Consider the following 21,490-nt stretch of genomic DNA (forward strand, 5'->3'; position numbering starts at 1 on the left):
TAAAGATTCGATCTATACACAATATTAAAGTGAATGGAAGCCCATTACATAGGTTTAAGTTAACGAGCAATATTGACGCCGACAAAATACTCCAAGAAAATTGATTTTGCACAAGATCCCATGAAACTTCCATTTAAATAGTTATTTGATATTTTAATTAATGTATGAAAAACAATTGGAACTTCAAATAGGGTTGTAACCCTCGATAACACTGAGCTATAGGCTACATGAAGATGTAAAAAAATATTACACAATAAAAAATACTGAGTGCATTCGATCTATTAACACGATGGGTCTGCGTCTATGGCGCGGGTACCGAGTCTGGTAAACCGAGAAACGAAAATTTTGTTAAGTAATGAATTGAAATCCAACGAAAAGAAAAGAGAAATCTAAAACAAACTATTATAATCTATGCGGTAATGATTCAAGAATTTTAAGTGTATGTCAAATTAAAGTTACAAGACAGGTACTTTTTAAATTGTGTACAATGTCATTAACACAATTTTGTATGATTACCTAAGTATTATCCATTGTCGTTAACTTTGAACTTCTGTTTTTGTTTCCCTTGCTTTGTTTTATTCCCGTTTATTCCCCTCTTTTTTGTCTTATTCGCACACACTTTGCAATTTTCTGATTTTGTCCTTCAGTTATATTTATCTTTGATCTTTTTCATGAATTCCGTTTCTCACTTTAGAGATTTTGTTTTTGTTTCTTTGGATTTCGTTTTCTTACTTAACATAATGAATTCGCAAGATTGCCTTTTCGTTTCGTACGTCTCTCATTTACCAAATGGGTGCAGACTAAAAATCGCGTGAACAAAGCCACTGTAACGTACAAAACAGGGTCTTTTTTAGTTAAAATTTTAAATGAGCCACAGAGTCAAAAGATTACACGTGTCTTAACTTGTCAAGCTAAAGCTGCATTCCCAATTTTAAATCGTTCACATGAAGGGTGCACGAATTTTGTACGACAAAAAATTACCAACCTAAAAAAGCAACAAACGTTTAATTAAGGTCAAAGAGTTGCTAGGCGACCTGGGCTAAAAACCTCCAAATAGAAAGCTCAAGGTGCATACCAACGAAATATAATAGCTTGCCAGGTTTTATACGATGAAAATCTATCAAAAATATTGTAAAGCATAAAAACAAAAACATTTGGCGGGACGCAGCTTGATACGACCCTATACAGTTGGTACATCCAAACCTGACACCGCATTGAATTTCAGATTACGATTGAAGTGGTCACTTTAATTGTCCCTTATTTCTAAATGGTTCCAGTCAAAACCTGCAAAGTAAATATCAAACTTCCAGTGGTGATATGGCACCTTGTGGTGCAATTTCAAAGCAATCCATTCCCTTTCACTCGAGTATACGTCCAGAAATCAGAAAAACAAAACTGGTTTCTTGGCCCTTTGTAGCCCCTTATTCTTTCCTGGCTCAAGCCATGAACCTAAAAATCAACCTCAGTCATCCTTTTATGGTAAAGCACGTTGTAGTATTATTTATATGAGATTCATTTACTATTACTCAAGAGACTATACGGACATGAAGAAAATGCTTTTTTCATGCCCCTTTTTATCCTCAAATTCTTAAAAGATTCAAGTCTTAACCCCCTAAAGCAATCCCAATCTTCCTTTGGTGGTATGACACATTGCTAAACAATATCACAGAGATTTATTTACTAAAAGTCAAGTTATTGCCTGGACATCAGGATAATGCACGTTTCTGCCCCCCTTTTTTGGCCCCTTATTTCTGAAAAGTTCGTCTTTTACTCCCAAAATCAACCCAAGTCTGACCATTGTGGTATAGAATAATGTGGAACAATACCATAGACATTCCTATGCTTTCACTAGAGTTATATAGTTAAATTCTATATTGGTAGGCGATCGGACAAAGCTTACACATGGTACAATCCAATAAAGAAATAGTACAAGGTTGTTTTTTACACTTATAGTGATATATGAATTATTTGTGTATTATACCTATAGGCCAATAGTTCCAGTTGTGTATAACTGTGTATAATTTTAAAGCGAAAGATAAGCCTTATATAGAATCAAAATACTGCAAATTTTGGAAAACAACAAGTACAAATATTAACACACACAGCATCACATGTTATGTGAATTTTAATGTTAGTAAAAGGATTGAAATAAATAGTTTATCCCATGCCAAATTCATTAATTTTGTAAAACAAGTTATGCTGTTTTACTTCCTTTTTATATACACGGTGTATGAGAAAAGTAGCAACACACAACTTCAAACATTTACCAAAAGATCTCTTAGAAAAATACTTGAAATCATATGACATGATAAAGTGACTAATGAAGAATCAATTCATTGTTAAATGAAAACCTGCTTCCAGAAGAATTACAAATCAAAAGGAGAAAGTAGCCATGGATAGAGCATACTGTAAGAAAGATGAAACCAATGGACAACAAAAGCGAGAAAATCCTAAAACCTACTGGAGAAGATGGATAGATCAGGAGGGAAAACAACATGGTAATATTTGGAGTCAGATTAAATAGCTAGGAAAATGAAAACCATTCAAAGAAGACTTGTGTCATGCAAAGGGTGAAAGACTCTAACTCAAGTTATGTACAGATGTAGATGGAATTACCTCCTTTTGGAAGAAAACCATTTCACTCCTACTAAGTCTGAAAAAAAATCAATGAATGCAAATGTATCTACCGAGATAGGTCCGGAAATGTATTCCAAACAAGAGGTTCCCAGAAACCGAAATCACCTTTGCCTTTCAAGGGAAATAACTCTAACAAGGAGTGGTCCAACAACTTTGACTGAATATTTTAATGAAGCTTATAGCAGGCCTTATCATCAGTATTATTTCATCAATTGAAAGTGTTTTTTTTCTATTAAAGTTTTAAGATGTTTGCTGAAAACTGCTAAAAAAACATCATTTTTCCCTGTCAAGGTCAATAACTCTTACAAGGAGACATTCTAAGGATCATTTCATCAATTGATAGTTTTTTAAATATATTAAAGCTTTCAAGGCATTGGTAAAAAAAACTGCAAAAAAACTTCATTTTCCCCTTTAAAGGGCAATTACTCTAACAAGGAGTCGTCCAACAACTTTCACCCAATAAAGATTTTTTGTAGGACTTATCATAAAGACCATGTCATCAATATTAGTGTTTTTTCTATCTATTATAGTTTTCAAGATATTTGCTAAAATCTGAATAAAAACTTCATTTTTGCCTTTCAAGGGCCATAACTCTAACAAGGAGTTGTTCAATAGTTTTGAACCAATGAAGCTTTTAGAAGGCCTTATTATCAGTTGACTTTTTTTATTTATCTATTATAGTTTTTCAAGATATTGGCCAAAAAATGAAAAAAAAACTTCATTTCTTGCCTTCCAAGGGCATTAACTATAAATAGGAGTCATCCATCAAATATGGGAATTGATCCCTGTGGTTTTAAAATAACAATGGCAACCATGTTTTACCCTTTATGTTATATCTATATAATCAATACAGTTTTTAAAGTTGATACCCTAAGGGCGCTGGTTACCAGGATTGGTAATAATCCACTGAGTGGTTTCAGAGGAGAAGATTTTAAAAGAAAAGTTCACAAGGGACAACATTGCAGATGTCACCGCCGCCAGAAGCCATGTGATGACAAAAACTCTCATGAACTTTTAGGCGAGGGGAGCTAAAAAGGGGATTCAAGACTATCATTAGCTCATTTTTTGCCAAATTTTGCACAAAAGCAACAAAAGGCAGTTCACAACTGGCAGAAAAGTAGTAAACATCAACTCATAAAACAAACGGAGCATGGGACAGGCACCATCAACTAAGGAAGGTAATTTGAGTGGTTAACAACCAGATACTATAGGGTAAAATGTGTTACCTCCCTTTAAATATATATTTTATTATTTCATCCAGCAGTTACACAAAAGCTCTGTATTCAACAAAAAAATCTCATAATAAATATGGACATAATACTGTTATGTGTATAATTTACTTTTCACTACATACATTGAGTACAGTGAAACCTGTCTACAATGAACCAGAATAAACAGGAAACCTGTCTAACCAGACACTTTTTAATCCCTTTATGTCAGTTTGTATTTTGAATCTAAATAAACCTAACACTTGTCTGAAAAAAAACTCCCAATTCTACAGCTTAAAAGAGGTTTGACAGAGACCAGTGGCAGAAGCTTGTTGGTGCAATATGTCCCAGTTGGATGAAGGGGACTTATGATGAGAAAAGGTTCGGTATAGATAGGTTTCACTGTGATAAATACAAGTTAATTTGTATAAAAAAAAATGCTTTAAAAGTTTTATGACTTGCTTTACATTTTATGACAAAAATAAAAATTGTTACATTGATTAAACACAATGATTCATACATGTATACTTGAGTTGATAATAAGTAAAATCCTGTGAATAACTGACAATCACTGAAAACAAAAAAATTCTGAAATACAACAAATTACCCATATACAATATTTGGTAGACTAAATGTTCCTATGGTTAAGCATGAGACAACTGGCCGAGATACTGTTATGGAATATTTAGGCATTATCTTGGATTCTAGTTTAATGCAGAATGAAAAAGTTCTTATAGTAGCTAACACAATTATGCTGTCTCTGAAATTTTTTTTTTTATATTTCCGTAGTGACAATTGACTATACTAACATTCTAACTATTAAGTCTTAAAAACGGGTTTCATAATGTCTTATTCATTAGTCTAACTGAAGATTCACAACAGCACCAGTGCTATTATGTAAAAATGAACATCAATAAAAAAAAAACAAAAATAATACAGCAGTGTTCATATGTGCATGTAAAATTGCAACCACAAAAAACAAATAATAACAAATTCTTGAAGCTAATACTGCTTTGAAATGGAAATTACCTTTAATATACAACCATCTCATTTACTTCCAATGAATTAAAACTTGAGGTGCTTTATACATAACATGAGAAACATGGTTAGACTTCATTCTGTATATCACAGACTTCCAGCTTTGAATACCATACTATAACATGAAATTCGTTCAACCAAACAATAAGACATAGTCCAGAAAAAGTTCACTTCACTTTGTCTAAGGGGAGATAACACTTACACAATGCTGTGTCAAATAAAATTTTTAGCATTGAAAAAATAAAGACAGAAAAACTTTGCTGTACATTGAGATTTGAATGGTCTGGGACCCATCTAAACTATTATTCTCCTCTTTTAATCTAAAACTAAATGCACTGTAATGGCTGTTTAAAAAATGTCTAAACACAGATAGCTTCATATGATTTACGACAATCTGCTGATGACTTGCGTAGTTCTTCTTTGTACTGTTCTAGTTGGTCAAAATGTTTCTGACTTTTTATTAACTCCGTATTTTTACGAGATTCATAGTGAAAATCTGGTCCAGTTGATTCATACCTGTTAACACATTGTGCAAAAATTTAATTATTTTATTTGAAACATAAAAACTTAGGTATGAGTAGCATAAATGTAATTATGACATATATTTGGGAAGTGTTTAACAAGTTGTAAAATTAGGCCCAAGGGGATTCAGAAATTTTAAAAAGTAGATAACACAAGGAGAGTGGTTAAAGGCAATTTTATACTTATTTTGTCTTAATTTTGAAAAAAATAAAAATTTTCCAACAAAAAGGGGGGATTCTTGGACCATCTCCAAAATCTTCCACTGATAATATGTAGTGACAAAAAAGCATTAAATTTTTTTCAAATCATTTTATCTGGTTAACCTTTACATTATTTGTTATTACTTAAAATAATTTCAAACTTTATTAAAAAAATCAAAGGCTATTAAGTTAGATAGTTACATATATAATTTGTTCCTGTATGTTTGACAGCTTTAAAGTAGTAAGTGAAGATAGTGATGACTACTGAAATGGCAGACACCTGTGATGACTACTGAAATGACAGACACCTGTGATGACTGCTGTAATGAGAGACACCTGTGATGACTGTTGTAACTAATGACAGACACCTGTGATGACTGCTGTAATGGCAGACACCTGTGATGACTGCTGAAATGGCAGACACCTGTGACGACTGCTGTAATGACAGACACCTATGATGACTGCTGAAATGGCAGACACCTGTGATGACTGCTGTAATGACAGACACCTGTGACGACTGCTGTAATGGCAGACACCTGTGACGACTGCTGTAATGACAGACACCTGTGATGACTGCTGAAATGGCAGACACCTGTGACGACTGCTGTAATGACAGACACCTGTGATGACTGCTGTAAAGGCAGACACCTGTGATGACTGCTGTAATGGCAGACACCTGTTAGTGTCAGATTTTTGTTTTGTTTTATTTTGTTTTGATTGTTCTCCCTCTGTATGATAAACACAAATGAAAATATCCCTTTCATTCAAATAGACAGTTAATGTCTCTTAAGCTCTGCAAACCTCAAGAAAACAGTACATACATTTGTAAATGGAGAACAATTAACTGTCTATGAAAAACTCTGCCATTTAAAAGATGTCAGCTATGCAGTTCTCTTACCATTTTTGTTTTGGGCCTCTCAGTCTCTCTAGCTCCTGAAGTCGCTTTAATTCTAGATACCGATCTTCCTCAATTCGAAGTCTTTCCATTCTCAAAGAGGCAAGGTCCGACACATAAGGAGATGTATAAAATGGGTTGGATTCCCCTAAAATAAACCAAATATATATATGTGTTATCTTGTGTTCTTGAATGCATAAATTTTAAAAGTATTGATGACTTTTATGTTATTGAATCAATTTATCAAAATACTTTTTTTTTAAATATAGGTGAAACATAACAATTATTAAATTATATATTTCTTTACATCTCAAAAGTAAAAATAAATATTTCAATCCAAAGTCATTATGGTCCTTTTCTGAGAAATCTGAAATTGACTATAGTTCAAATGCACTTTGGGCACTGGGTTATAATTTTGGAAAATTTAAAAACCTGAACAGCTATCCACTGACAGTAAGCCCTATGCTACTTCAAATTCACAGGCAAATAAATGACTAAATATCTACCAATAAATAGAATGTTTACATGTAAAGATCAATTTGAAAACTGTCTAAACATGCACAGATATAAGAGTATGGTTATCTACTGTATCTACTTTCTACTCTATGAGTAAACAGATAAGTTTGGTAGGTGGAATAAAAATCAAGTTTTGTAAATTTTGTACTTTGCTATTGCAAATATACAACTTATTTCTGATTCATACTAAATTCCATTACATGTAAACTTGTATAACTTGTATTTTAGGTTATTTAAAAAGTAAAATTGTCCTGGATTTAAAAATAGAAATTACAAAAAAAATAGTATTTAGCCCTACATAAAAAAAATAAAAAATGGAAAATATATGATATATCAATTTCCATAGTACAGTTAACAGAATATTGCACACTACTAGTCAAAGTATTTAATAAAGTTGTATGGTACATTGTAAATAGGAAGTACATGTAGATCGGCATGGAACATAGAAAGGGGACTCAGGATACAACTCATCATGCAAAAGCAATAGACCAAATATCTAAGTATTGCCTCCAATATAAGAAGAGAAATCTGTTACAGAAATGTATTAAGGACAGATGGGAAGGCAGAAAGACTAATGGATGGACAAAGTTATTGCAATATACATGCAGCCCAACTCTAATGAGTGGGGATATAAAAAGGAAGAAGAAAAAGATAGAAGTCTTACATGTTGAAGGAGCTTCAGTACCCATAAGGTACATGGAGTTCACACTACCTGCATCATAGCTTGTCTTTATATAAGGTTTGGCAGTTCTTGGTCTGGGTTTACTCTCTAGTTGTTCCAGTTTCCTGTCTAAATTGCTCATTTCATATGATGCACTTAAAGTTACAGGGAAATATTTGAGGCCTATAGAATCATTAAATGATAATGATAATTGATCCTCCTCTCCATTTTCCTCATACTTTTCCTCTTCCTTGTAAGATCTCTGTCTAGGGGGTATATTTTGAAGAGACAAAGCAGCACCTAAGGTTCCACTGTACTTATGAGGAGATCTTGATCTTGATGATGCACCATGTTGAGGTGAAAGAGAATATTCCTGTCGATTGATGTGTACTGGGCTTGTATACCACAAGTCAACATTGTCCTTCTCTGCAACTCTTTTGTCGATAGTATCTTTAAGCTCTCTATTTAATTGCTTTCCTGAGAAGGTTACACTTCTCCTCAAGGTATTGCCGACATTTCTACTAACAGATTCTAAATTTTTGGCAAGATTTCCCAAAGATTCAGCATATTGTTTATCTCGGTAGTTATCTTCAATGTCTACCATGTGTTGACTTAATCTTGATGTAGTTGTAGTCAATCTAGAGTTTTGAAGAGCCAAAGGTTTCTCACTGTAACATAAGTAATAGTTCATAAGATGATGTAAACAAAACCAACAGACATTTTTTACCCAATTTATTTGGTATTGTACACTTTTCTTGTTTATAACTCAACAGGGTCCAGTTCATTACCATATGATTTTAACTGTTTTTCAGTTTCACAATTATTACAGATGACAGTGTCTAGTTACCATTTTTTAACAAATACAATATACAAAATAACCATTGATTATAACCAGAAATTTAAATAAATGCAAATTATGATAATTTTATGTATATTAAGACGCAAAACCTTAGTGCATAAGATTTAACTACTAATATGATGGTTCCAGGCAATTTTATCTTTACAACTAGTTATTTATTCCAGTTCTCTATTACTGCCACGTCTGCAGGAGGGAGGCTTTATTTTTATCATATTTTTTTTAATACTTCCCATTATGGAACATAAATGTACACAAATGTACTTCAACTGTTTTAAATAGGCATGTATACAAAAAATAAAGGTGAAATACAAACTATTCCTGAGTCTTAATTTCATCTTTGACCTTTATTTTACTTTTTTTTGTGGGTAGACTAGGGTTTTATTCACTCACAAACAAGTAAATATAAAGAAAAGGGCATTTGTATAAAAATCATCAGGGATAAAGAATATCTGATCAATCTGGTATTATTTGGTAATGCAATATCAAAGGACTTCATCAGCAGAAGTAAAAATTAAGAAATATAAGCTGGTAGCTTTCATTGTTTCTTTAATATTTTCTATATTAATGTTCAACTATATTTTACCCAAAAGTTTGGTAGTCAAGCTAAATAATGAGTAGCCATATTTTGAGTGGAGTCACCATTTCAAAAATTGTCTGTAATAAACTTCTCCTGTCTTTATGCCAAGTTATATTTAATGGTTATTATGTACTATGTTATTATTTAATAACATTTCTGTAAAGGTCGGAGAAAAATTATTGAAAACTATTAAAATTGGGCAATTTTATCTTGGTTTTTACTTCGGTGGAGTCACAGTGGAGGACATGAGTGACTCCACTGTGAAGAGTGGAGAAATTAAAATTTCAATGGACAGTAGTGTAAGCTTTCCACATGGTCACCTAGCCTGACATTGCAGGTTAGATATTTGGTAAAACCAAAGCTTTGATGGGTGCCTGGAAACACACATGGAACTTGATTGCAAGTCTAGCGACTTAACCACTCAGCCCCTACCTAAAATACATCTTAATGTAATTCACTAGTTCGATGCCTGGCCTCAGTGGAAGATTGATATATTTTAATAGCCAGAAAATCGACCTAGTAGTAGTTTCTTGTATAGAACAAACTCTGTTGTCGCAAAATTGCATAAGTAATTGATGTTTAGTCACAGACTGACAGAGCAAGCTTCAGCTTGTGTTGAAAACAAGCACATGTTGCAGTGTTGCCTGTTGGGGAGACCAATTTGACTTTTCAGTGACAACATGGAAAAAAGAGAGAAAGCAACACCTGTATGAAGCTCTGAATCCATGCAAGACAAAATCATCGTCAGGATTACGAATTTGTTTGCTTCTTGTAAAATTTCTCATGCTGCCCACTGAGAATGTTTACGGAAGTAGAAAGTTAGTTACGACGCATGCGTAATAAGATTATGTTACTACAAATCTCCTGTGCGCTTACTAAACAGAAATCTACTTAATTGATTTACAAGCTCTTGTTACACCCTGATTACCGGTATGGACATGCATTTTTCCGTCTTTTACTGAGAACGAAACCAGTCCTCAATTCGTTTTCACTATGGCAGACCCAGAACGATTCGACGGCATGTTGCTTGCCATGGCGCAACAGTGTGATGGTGGAATACAAGAGGTATAGGAATTGCAAGATATATCTAAGATAGCCTTTACACTGAAATGAATAAATCGAATGCGGTTGAGTTCTCGAAATTTCCTCGTATTCCTTTATTTTTTTGGTCGTGTTTTTTTTAATTTAACATAATTTTACAGGATCGGATCACATGTACTTGGCGATGGCAGTAAATGTATGCAAGTTTTGTCAGCAGCGAGATATAAATAGCCAGTAATAATTGACTTTGCCTAAGGATTAATTCTTTAACTGAATTGATTTGTCACGCTTCTCACCTAGCTGTCTATTTAGATCTTTGGTCGTGGTGGTGTAATTTTGTGAGTCAAATTATGCTCACCCATTATATTTAGATCCCTACTAAAAAACTCGCAGGTTGTTTTGTAGCTAGTGAGCTACTTTGTTGATAGGACAAGAAGTTGTGTGTTGGTATGAAGACTCCTTACATAGGAGAAGTGTGGCAGGCCGGCCTACCTGTGTTGTTCACATGTAGATGCTTTTGAGATTTAAATAGCCAGTTAATTGACTTGGCTAAGGAATTAATTCTTTAGCTGAATCAGTTTGTCATTGGCTTGTTATCGGGAGGTCTAGGGTTCAATCCTTGGTGGCTGCGGTATAATTTTGTGTGTCAAATCATTCTCTTCCAATACAATAATAAGGTGGTGATCAAAACAAACATAAATATTTACAGGGCCAACACACCAAAAGGATTTTGCAAACATTGACCTCATACTTCAACTAGCTAATACATCATCAATTAGTTTAACACAATGCTATCAGCAATCCTCCAGCTGATCCCTTACTTACTTGTATGAGAACTACCAACTTCAGATGAGATGCATTATTGCTTCGACAATCAACAGATTATGGTCTTGTAACATATCCAAAAGTTAAACTCTCATTTTCGCTTAGACAAAATTAAAATTCAGTTTTTATGCTGTGTCTTTGACAGAACATGGGAAGTTTTGTAAAGAATAAGGCAGAACTTTTTGTTATACAGTACTTGTTTCATATTTATACTTTAAATCAGATATTGAAGACATTTGATAACATTGAATACTAGTACATGTATGTTTAAAATAGAAATTAAAAAAGATAATGCCAAAATTACAAGGGAAGCAAAACACAGTCATGTGCAAGCCCTCCCATCAGTGATTGAACTTAAGGGGAAATACTTTCTAAGTGCAAATTAGAATTGATTTTGCTTGTAAAAATTATTTCCCCTTTCTTTATGTATTGTACAAAAATGTGAAATACTTTGTTAATTAGAAAGTCCAAACTGAATGAACATCATTAACAGACAAGTTAAGATAAAGCAGATTCCAAAACAATGTATATTACCCAATACTTTTCTCTGTCAAATTTATATTTGAATTTACAATAAGTTCTCAATTAGTTTTCATTTTTACCAATATCTTTTTTTAACTTAACCATATTTATTTTGATTTTCCACATTCTTTCATTCATGTAGTTTTTCTTCAATTTTTGTTTTAGTTCAGGAATCTCACATTTCCACAATAAGATAGTGACTTGAAAATCTTTAACATGTTTTAAAAGGTTTTATAGGATAAAATGTGTGCTGATCACTTTTAACATATTCATATTTTCATGCAAAGCAGCTAGAGGTAATCAGATCCAGCATTAAACCATACTAACAATGATTTCAATACAAGATATCTACCCAGTTCACTAATTGTTGCCCAAGTTGGAGGCTTTCTTAGCATGTTTACAAACTTTGGCATAAGTTCAGTTCAGAAATAACCCCAAAATTTTAGATTTAGCTGGTGTAAATTTTCAGTAATTCAAATGTAGCTAGTGGAAAAATTTCTTAAATATAATTTTTGTCCCACATTAGGGAGAAACTCCCACAAAACATTGAAAAATTAAGAACCTCCCACAGATAAGTTTAATATTTGAGTGAGGTAATAATTTTTCTAAATGATTCTAAATGATTTAATGTTTATATGAAAAAAATGCTTTTACTTAAAAAAAATCTCCCACATGACAGTGTTGGTGAAGAAATTTCCAACATGAACTGTTCCAAAGATTACCAGATATGTTAATATGTTTTCCACTAAATATGTAAAACAGACACTGACCTAAAAGAAAGCACCTTCAATCAAGATTTTTTTTTTATCCCAGTTATGTCTTAATTTTATAATGATTCCAGCTAAACTCAATAAGTTCAAATTACATCATTATGTTGTGAAATATCATACACATTTCATCTTCATACAAGTACATTTTTGCTTTGCTCCTGTAATATTGTTATATATCAGTATCAGCAATGTCTTCGCTCAAAGTAAAAATCAAATATGTTTTTTTTTCTTTCTTTTAGCTGATCAATGCTTTCTTCAGTTTCTTATTGAGGAAGACAGACTTTTATACAGGTGGATTGAGAGGAGATTGTGAAAAGGTATTTTAATGATTCTTCAACTTTGTATTATCAGAGTTGCTTATTTCTTATGCGCCCCGTGCAGGTCCGGGTGTTAAAAGAATAGGCCTGCAGCAGCGCTAAGCTTGTCGTAAAAGGCGACTAAATAGTACTCAGAAACCTAGCCGGGGGCTAGGCGCTCTGCCCACAGAGCAACTGGGATGTGTGCCCCAGGTGGTGGAATGGGATACCCCTGGCATGTTACATGCTAGGGTTGTCAGGCTATAATACGGAAAACCTGACCGCAAACCATAGTGGTGCACCGTGTTGGGAAAGATGCCACGTTCCTCGCACGTTAAAGAACCCTGCTGTGGTATTCGATAGGAGTAGGAACCTTTGCGCTCCGCCACAGGAGGCTGGGTTGCCCGACCTTGCCCATCCCCCCTTTTCCGGTGGCAATCAAAATTTGTCGACCCTACTGTCCTTGTGTCCCATCCTTTTTTTTTTCATTTCATGTTCATTTTATCATCCATTTCATGTTCATCGTCTGAATATAGCTGAAATATTGCTGCTCGGACGTTAAACCCAAACAAACAAACAAATATTTCTTATGCCTAGCTGGAAAGCTCTGTGATTACTTTAATTTTGGTAAGAATCTTGTCAATCTTCGCAATATGAATTAAGAGCTGTAAAAATTTGATTGTTTTGTCCATATCGTCTTCTCTGTTCAGTTTCTGCAGTTATAGCAAGGTGCACCCTGTGGAGAAAGCAGTAGGTACATCATAGTGTCTGGGGAGGGGAATGGGGGTATCGATTAGTGAGTATATTTCTAGCTTTCATTATTATTTTTTATGACTCTTTTTAAACAAAATGGACTTATTTGTAATATTCTAACTGAGTTGCTTTATTGTAATCTCTGTCTAGAAGAAATAAAGAATTTTCTATGATGATGAGCTGTGATACAGAGTCCTGCCTACTGTACAAGATTCAAAATTTGTGGTTTATGACCTAGGGTTATTTGTGTCCCGCTAACTTACTTAACCTATGTCTTCCAAGTCTGTTTTCATACATTTTTTCTTGTATGTCTTCAGATGGTAATGAATGCTTTTTCACGTTACCAAAACATGGCTGAAAAGAAAATGGCAGAAATTAAAAAAGAAAGAGAAGAGGAGGAGCAGAGAAGAAAGGACAGAATTGCAAAGAAAAGAAAGCAAGAAGAAGAGGAAAGGAAGAAATTTGAAGAGCAGCCAAAAATTAAAGAAATAACAGATGAAGAAGCTGAAAAATTGCAGCAACAAATCGATAAGGTGATACCAACATGTGTTATGTATCAGAGCAAAAAAAATATATTCTCATAACATTTTCTCTAAACACATTCTTTCCTTAGATTGGCCAAGCTGAAAAGTTTCAGCTAATTTCTTTCTTCATTATTATCTATGCTTATTCAACAGCGTGTAATGTTTTTATTGAAGGAACAGTTCCACTCAGCATAAAGGAGATCTTTATAAAACATTGAATTACAATTAGAAAGATTAGAGATTTTCATGTGAAATATTATTTTTAAAAAGTTACTAATTCATTTCAGTTGAAAGAAAAAGAAATACAATAGAATACAACTTCCTGGTAGATTATACAAGGTTCTATCACTGAACATCATATCAGAATAAATTGTTTTATACCAGCAGTTATCTTCTATTCTTGTCTAGGGGAGATACTTCACTTTACAGATACCCATCTAATATGATGTGTGGCATTATGATAATGAACAATTTTTTTTACAGGAGAAAGAAAATAAATCAAATGAAACTCCCAAGGAAGAAGAGAAAAAAGAAAATAAAGATGAAGACAAAAAGGTAAGTTTATGTCATAATTTGAATTGCCAATATTTCAAGAAAGTGTAAATATCATTTATTGATGCACACAATATGGTAATTTTAATGTAGAACCATACAAATACAGTTGCTATTAGATACTTTCTGTATAACATCAGGTGAAGTTGATGCGGGTAGAACAAAGTCATATTCTATTTTAGAATTATCTCTTATTGCATCTGATTTTCTTAATAAACACTTCAGGAATAGAAATAAAGAGTAATGATACTGCTATGTTACATTAGCTCTAGTCAAATTTGGGTTTTTATGTGGTAGAGTTTTGAGTTATTTTGATTTATAGAGAGTAAGGAATAAAGCTGAGTTTTTTAAACATAACATGAAATACCTCATTTTCATTTGATAACAACATGTATACCATACATTTATTTCATTGTGGCCCTTTTCAGTGCAAACGAAAGGTTATGAATCTGTCCATCTGGTATTCGTCCCTCCTTGTATGCACTCATCATCGTCACTTCTCAAGAGAAATAGATAATAGTTTGCTTCTATGAAGTTCAAAAGTGACTGATTAATATTGTGATAGTTATCTCATTTGGAAGTTGAAATTTCTTCAATATTTGTAATCTAGGTTCTCTCACTCCTAACCTTCTTTATGCATTTTGATGAAAATATTAAATGTCAAAGGTCCTATCAGACAAGTTGAAAAATCAGTGAATAGTATTAAGGTAACTCAGGTAATATATGATAACAGAATTGACGTAAACTCTGTTGAGCTTTTTGTGGATATGTCTTTTTTTGCCAATTTCACCAAAATGGATTGGTTTCGGAACATGGAACTTTTCATTAGGTACACTGTAAATAGCATTGTATTATACAGGAGGACGAGGAAGAGGAAGATGAGAAAGATAAAGGGAAACTTAAACCTAATTCTGGTAATGGTGCTGACTTAGAAAACTATTCTTGGAGACAAAACCTAGAAGAAATTGAGGTATTAGGAAAAAATTGAAATAGAATTACAGTGAACCTTAGAAAAATTGGAAGATGTCTTTAAATATTTATCAAGTCCACTTGTGTGAACTGAACATAACCTTTTCAATTTGAGAATATCCTCAAATCTTCAATTTCTAGTAATCTGATTGGTCGAAATCTGAATTCAGGAAGGATTTGAGGAAATTTTAGATATTTTATGAAACCGGGCTTTTTTTATGTAGGTTTCACTGTATATTATTTATAATTTTAAACTTTATCAATCATTCTTCAAGTTTTGACCAGCATCAGTAATCTGATTTATGGTTAGCATAATTGACTTATTCATAATTTTTTGTCATTTTATAAAATGGTATACATGCATATAGAACAAACAGGATTGGTTTGTTATGCTCATAAATTATGTTGATTTAAAAAAAAATTAACAATGATTACAGAACCACTAACTTTAAAAATTAATGATGTTAGATGATCAAAATGAAAGGTGTTATAAAAGTAGTGTATTATTAGTTTTTACTTCATCAAAGTTAATTTAATGAAATTTATTTACGTATAATGTTGTTACTATGAATTATTATACCCCTGTTTTGTTATCATATGGCTTTAATTCCAGGTTAAAATTCCATTCAAAGTGTCCTTCCCAGTGAAACCTAAAGATGTTGTGGTAGACATCCAGAAAAAGGTAAATCAAACCTGTGAAATCTAAAAGATTAAATGATTAATTCAAGACAATAAGTAGAAGTATAAGGCTCTTTAACTTCATGTTTCTATCATAAGACATTTTCATTTCTATTTTCTTCTTTGTCTATTCGGTATACTTTTAAATTCCTATATTTACTGTCAAACTTCACTCACATACTCAGATGGCTTGGACAGCTGGCATTTCTCTAACACAATTCAAAGTACCAAAATTTCTCTTATTTAATCAATGCAAATAACCTTGGATTTCTCAAACTTTGATTTCTTGAAAACTCAAACTGACTAGTTGGTCTTGACAGTAACACGTCTTAGAGAATAAGCCATTTTGTCAGCTTTGGTAATGAAAGGTGTGAAAAACTGAGAAGCCCTGTCACTTATTAGGTAGTATTTATTTAACAAATAGTACTGATTGAAGTTCGAGAATATTCTGAAGTTGCATGTTGAAAGCATCAAAGAAAATTAAATGACAACAAATTACTGACCCATGAACTCCAACTATGGAAGTTTTTAAAAGCAAACACAGTATTTTTATTGGGTACAAATCTGGAAGCAAACGAAAAATTTCCTAGAAATTAAAAAAACTTTGTAGGTAATAACCAATGTCTAATGATCATTTTGAACTTGGATTGGCTACGTAAAAAATCTGGAAATCCTCAAGCTTCAATTTCTTGAACTGATAATTGGAACACATTAAGAGTAACCCAGTTTTGACTGAAGTTTAACAAAATTTTCAACTATACTTCAATCATATAAGATGAAACTCAAATTCAGGTTACAAAGTTTTTAAGACACTAAAGCTTTGACAATATATGAAAAATTAGTTATGTATTACTTTATTTGTTTTATTGTTAGATGATTGTCTATTTTAGAAATTAAAAGCTGGACTGAAAGGTCACCCTCCAATTATAGAAGGAGAAACATACAACAACATTAAGGTTGAGGAGTCAACGTGGATCATTGAAGATAGAAAAGCATTGGTTATTACAATACAAAAGGTAAGAAGTCTGTTCTGCTCTTCAGGGACCCAGTAGCCAATGTTCTTGAAAATATTATTGGGCCCCTAATATTTTACAGAAAATATTTTATATGTATGGTCTATACAAAAGTTCACTTCTAGAAGTTGAGTCTCTTCAGGGGCAATTTAAATCTTATTCTCAGTTCAGGTAGTAAGTATTGTTTCTATTTTTGATGACATTTTTTTTTTTATTATTTATTTGGTGTCATTTTTTGAGAGACTCACATGAATGTTTTTTTTTATGATACTACAAGATAATATTTTAACACAATATTAATATATTCTTGTTTCTGTGTATGTGTATACTGTTCATACAGAAATTTTAAAGACGTTTTTATTAAATAGGATTTCTTCTTTCTTCTTTTCTCTTACTAAGTTTAGCAAAGTATAACCTTGTCCTTAAATATTACTCGGTGTTTTAGATTTAGCACTGTGAGACGTGTATTATTTGCAGAAATGATTTTGGATGTCAGCTTCATTGTCATATATTTACATTATTGATGAAATATTGGAAGACATGAATTGATAGAGCTCACTTATTTGATTTCCATGGATTCGAATTTACTTTCAATATTGAAAGGTTTTGAACTTTTCCAAGTTTTAAATCAGTGGTCTACTGGAGGAAAAACCAAAAGTCCTCAATAAAGTGCCATTGGAATTGTTGAAGATCCAGGAGATAGGTAAATGAAACTAGAGTGGTCCGAGGTCAGAAATCAAAAGTCTTGGACTTCAGACCACGACTTATTTGAACCCTGGCCTTCTAGGTCATGATTGATTTTTTTGTTATGTATTTTCAGGTAAATGGAATGGAATGGTGGAGTAGAGTCGTTACTACAGAACCTGAAATTAACACCAAGAAAGTTAATCCAGAAAATTCTAAGGTATAGAAAAGCATGATTAACCAGTCATTAAATTAATGTTGATTTGACCTGGATTGGTTGTATTATTTGGGTTGTTTCTTTGTGTAAAATGGACTGATTCAAAAATTCAACTTTTGTCATCATAAACAGCATTCCAATGTCACAGGGTATTTGTAAAGTATGTCTTGACCAATCAGGAATGTCATCCAATGTCACAGCGTATTTGTAAAGTATGTCTTGACCAATCAGGAATGTCATGATTAATAGCAATCCCAGAATGCAATTAAATGAAACTTTACACCTGAGTAAAACCTATTGCATCAACTACTCAATAGGTGAAGACAATACCAGTTTTAACAACTTACATTTTCTAATACTTTTTAAATAAATTTTTTTGTGTTTCTGTAGTTCAATAAAACAGTTCTCAAAAGGGTGATTGGTCTCTCTTATGTTTGAAAACGTTTGTTATCTCATGCATTGGGGGCAAAAATTAACCAATTAATACTTGGAACTCCTCCTTTTTAAAAAGTCTCTGGAATGCACTTGATAGATATGTTTTTAACATTGTTTACTTATTTACTTGATAAAGTTTGAATAGAAATTAATCAATTATTATGTATTGTAATATTATTGGTCTATACAAAATGGTTTGAATGCATGCAAGATTTTAAGTGTTTGCACATTATGAATGGGATTATTTCATCATAGACTGAAAACATATTCTCAATGATTTGGTCGTTTATCTGATTGAATGACTAGATATTTGTAATGTCACACCATTGACTGTGTGATACAAATAAGTTATATAAAATTTGTGCTGTTGCAATAGGTTGTTTTGTGATTGTCATATTGTCTATGAAAAGTGAGGTTGTGACGTTCTTACATTGCCCTCCGCTAACAACTGGTGACATTGTAGACATGATTTCTAGAATTTCCACCATTACAGATGCCAAATGTTATGCAGCTAAATCTTCCAAAGCAATCATACAGAAAAGGGTTGTACAAAAGTGAAGCTTGAATATAAACAAATATAAACTCAACAGCATAACAAACATGCCTTGATGAAACGTGAAAAAAAAATTATAAATGTAATCTTCCCTGGACTAAAATTTCACTTGCCAATGGTAATGAGAATTCAAGAGCACTGCCAAGCTTCATGTCAGTAAACATTTCAAGAAAGATATTACTGGATTTCAGTTATCAGATTTAGACGGAGAGACAAGAGGTGTAGTAGAAAAAATGATGTATGACCAAAGACAGAGAGAAATGGGTTTACCTACATCAGAGGACCAGAAAAAACAAGATATAATGGCTAAGTAAGTTATGTGATTTGTTTACTAAATTCTGTGTACTCTTTGACATTCTCTAACCAAAAGGCAGCAAGTTTGTTTTTTATTCCTCAATCTGATATTTGTTTGTCACACTTTTAGTTCCTAGCCACTTGAAAGACACTAAAAGATCTGTTCAATAAAATCATTTCAAACTTTACACTATTACACTAAGATATAGACCAGAAAATGCAGGCAATTTTATTATGTCTTGGAAAATAGGGGTTGTTTTAGGTTTTTTCATAACTTGGAATATATGGTTTGTTTATTATAAATGACATAATCTTAGGTTATCAGGTAGGATATATAAACTTCTTACAGTAAGATGTTGAGAAATGCGAGTGATTTAAACAGTGAAATCTGTTTTAACAGAGCCGTGAGAAAATGAAAACCTTTCTGCACAAGACTTTTTTTTTAAATCCCTTCATACACAATTTTAATTTATATGTAAACTGAACATCGGTCAAACGTAAAACGAAAAAAAAGTCCAAAGGAGGTTCAGCTTGGATTTTATTGTAATTTTTAAAAAAAAACTCCTTGTCTTATGCACAAAATCCATATGAAGATGACGAGACCAATGCAGTGACTTAAGTGAGGCCATGGTCAAAATTAGAATTACCTATTATTTTAATCTGCACTAATGTTCATCTGTTTTATTTCTTTAGGTTCATGAAGCAGCATCCAGAAATGGACTTTTCAAAGTGTAAATTTAACTGACCCAAAATCCTAGACACTTGTCATGAATGTATGTGGGACACGAGTTACTGCTGAACTATTTGAAAGAGACAGAGGCAACATATGTCAATCATCATTTTCTTCAATCAGTTTATATGTCATACACATTTATCTTTTACATCCAATGTTCTCTGTATTGAATGATGGAATATTTTTATTTTACAAATTTGACCTTGAAAATACATCATAAGTCAGGCCTGTGAATATAAGAGTTCAAGTGGTATTTCCAGTGTCAAAGTTGTTTGCAAATATTTAAATTAGATTCGAGAAGTACCTGTTCACTCAATGAATAATACTGTATATTAATTATATTGTTGACTATAAAGATTGAATGTAACTTGGAAGTGTGACAAAGCCAGAAATTAAATGTTGTGTTTTTTATATTGTTTTCAAAATAAACTTAAAACAGTAAGTCACTTTACTTGAAATTAGTAATATTTATTATTATATTGGTTTCATATACTACAACTTAAATTTATAATAAGTGAAAATTGTCATTGTTATTTTTTTAAGGTTGATTTCAGGTACAGTAATGATTCACAAATTGTACAATTATCAAATTGATTCTAAGGTTTTCTAATTGTATACTGAAAATTCTGAATTTATTTGGAAAGTTTTATGACTGTTAAAAATGCACCTGGGTAACCAAGCATTACGAAAACTTGCATTATTTTTCTTTGGTTTAATACTAAAACTGAATTTTTTTCTCAATACTACAAAAAAAGGGTTTTTTTTGCCTAGAATGACAAAATTGCATTATTTAATGCATGCACTAATTTTGTAATTTAAAGAAGTAACTCTAGAATTTTTTTTTAACTATTAGTCCTTTTGAATTTTATCACAAAAATGCAAGATTGCAGATACCATTTAGTTTGTTTTTATTTGTTCTTAGATAGTACTGGGTTATTCACTTTCTTTATATATTTTTTTTTAAATTGAGTTTCTCTATACCTTGACTGTTTTATCATAAATTCTTCACATTATTGACATGTACATGTATGAGAGAATATTGTTTTTGTTTTGGTTAATTAGATGTTCATAAGTATGCCAGAAGAATGTTTTAAGGGCTAGTTTTCTCTCTGTTTTGGGATATTTTAGACACAAAGACACTTGTCCATTTACATCTGGATTGTGGCTAAATTTAACAATTTTTGTATAGTAAAACCTGTAAAACTGAACCTGATGGACTGTAGGATTTGTTCTGTTATTAAGTTTATCTAGGTTCAAAATGCATTGTTCATCTCATGACATGAGATGAGATTATACAGTACATTTTTATACATATTTAAAACAGTAAGTCAAACTCACTTTTTTGTTTTGTTTAAGTAGTGAACATATATATGATTATGTGAGATAGAACTATACAAATAAAATTATAAATGCACATTTTATTTTGTCAGTAATGATTTTTTTAAGGCCACAGAATCACAAAAAAAAAATCCCTTATATAGTAAGGAAACCTTGCCTTTTATCTATCACTTTCTTTCA

At 32.2% G+C, this 21,490-nt stretch overlaps 2 protein-coding genes across 3 annotated transcripts; one reads left to right on the top strand and one right to left on the bottom strand.

The window, feature by feature from the left end:
• Window positions 1-1,995: 1,995 nt before the first annotated feature.
• On the bottom strand, window positions 1,996-9,955 carry LOC148613575 (uncharacterized). Of its 2 annotated transcripts, none has more exons than XM_088586989.1 (4): window positions 9,819-9,955; window positions 7,729-8,345; window positions 6,504-6,648; window positions 1,996-5,399 (listed from the first exon to the last, which is right to left on the bottom strand). In XM_088586989.1, exons 1-4 carry the CDS (start codon window positions 9,896-9,898, stop codon window positions 5,243-5,245), a joined length of 999 nt encoding a protein of 332 aa, XP_088443115.1. In that variant the 5' UTR covers window positions 9,899-9,955; the 3' UTR covers window positions 1,996-5,242. The 2 variants fall into 2 exon arrangements, with proteins under 2 accessions (XP_088443115.1, XP_088443114.1); XM_088586988.1 differs by having other exon boundaries at window positions 7,681-8,345.
• A 62-nt stretch (window positions 9,956-10,017) lies between these two features.
• On the top strand, window positions 10,018-21,393 carry LOC148613576 (nuclear migration protein nudC-like). The gene is made up of 10 exons (XM_088586990.1): window positions 10,018-10,178; window positions 12,511-12,588; window positions 13,638-13,853; window positions 14,328-14,399; window positions 15,256-15,366; window positions 15,979-16,047; window positions 16,934-17,059; window positions 17,877-17,960; window positions 19,137-19,255; window positions 19,933-21,393. The coding sequence occupies exons 1-10, from the start codon at window positions 10,107-10,109 to the stop codon at window positions 19,982-19,984; spliced, it is 999 nt and encodes a 332-aa protein (XP_088443116.1). The 5' UTR covers window positions 10,018-10,106; the 3' UTR covers window positions 19,985-21,393.
• The last annotated feature ends 97 nt before the right edge of the window (window positions 21,394-21,490 follow it).

The sequence above is a fragment of the Perna viridis genome, chromosome 6 (genome assembly GCF_037379345.1).
Source record: "Perna viridis isolate PV_CMFRI_1.1 ecotype Kerala chromosome 6, ASM3737934v1, whole genome shotgun sequence".
Lineage (NCBI taxonomy): Eukaryota > Metazoa > Mollusca > Bivalvia > Mytilida > Mytilidae > Perna > Perna viridis.

Excerpts from the sequence above, each read along its gene's own strand:
- LOC148613575 (XM_088586988.1), bottom strand. The coding sequence starts at position 9,898 with ATGAGAAATTTTACAAGAAGCAAACAAATTCGTAATCCTGACGATGAT. Across the intron at positions 8,346-9,818 it reads GGATTCAGAGCTTCATACAG|TGAGAAACCTTTGGCTCTTC; the intron begins GTGTTGCTTTCT and ends CTTATGTTACAG. Across the intron at positions 6,649-7,680 it reads TACTGAAGCTCCTTCAACAT|GGGAATCCAACCCATTTTAT; the intron begins GTAAGACTTCTA and ends GGTTTATTTTAG.
- LOC148613576 (XM_088586990.1), top strand. The coding sequence starts at position 10,107 with ATGGCAGACCCAGAACGATTCGACGGCATGTTGCTTGCCATGGCGCAA. Across the intron at positions 10,179-12,510 it reads GTGATGGTGGAATACAAGAG|CTGATCAATGCTTTCTTCAG; the intron begins GTATAGGAATTG and ends TCTTTCTTTTAG. Across the intron at positions 13,854-14,327 it reads TGCAGCAACAAATCGATAAG|GAGAAAGAAAATAAATCAAA; the intron begins GTGATACCAACA and ends TTTTTTTTACAG.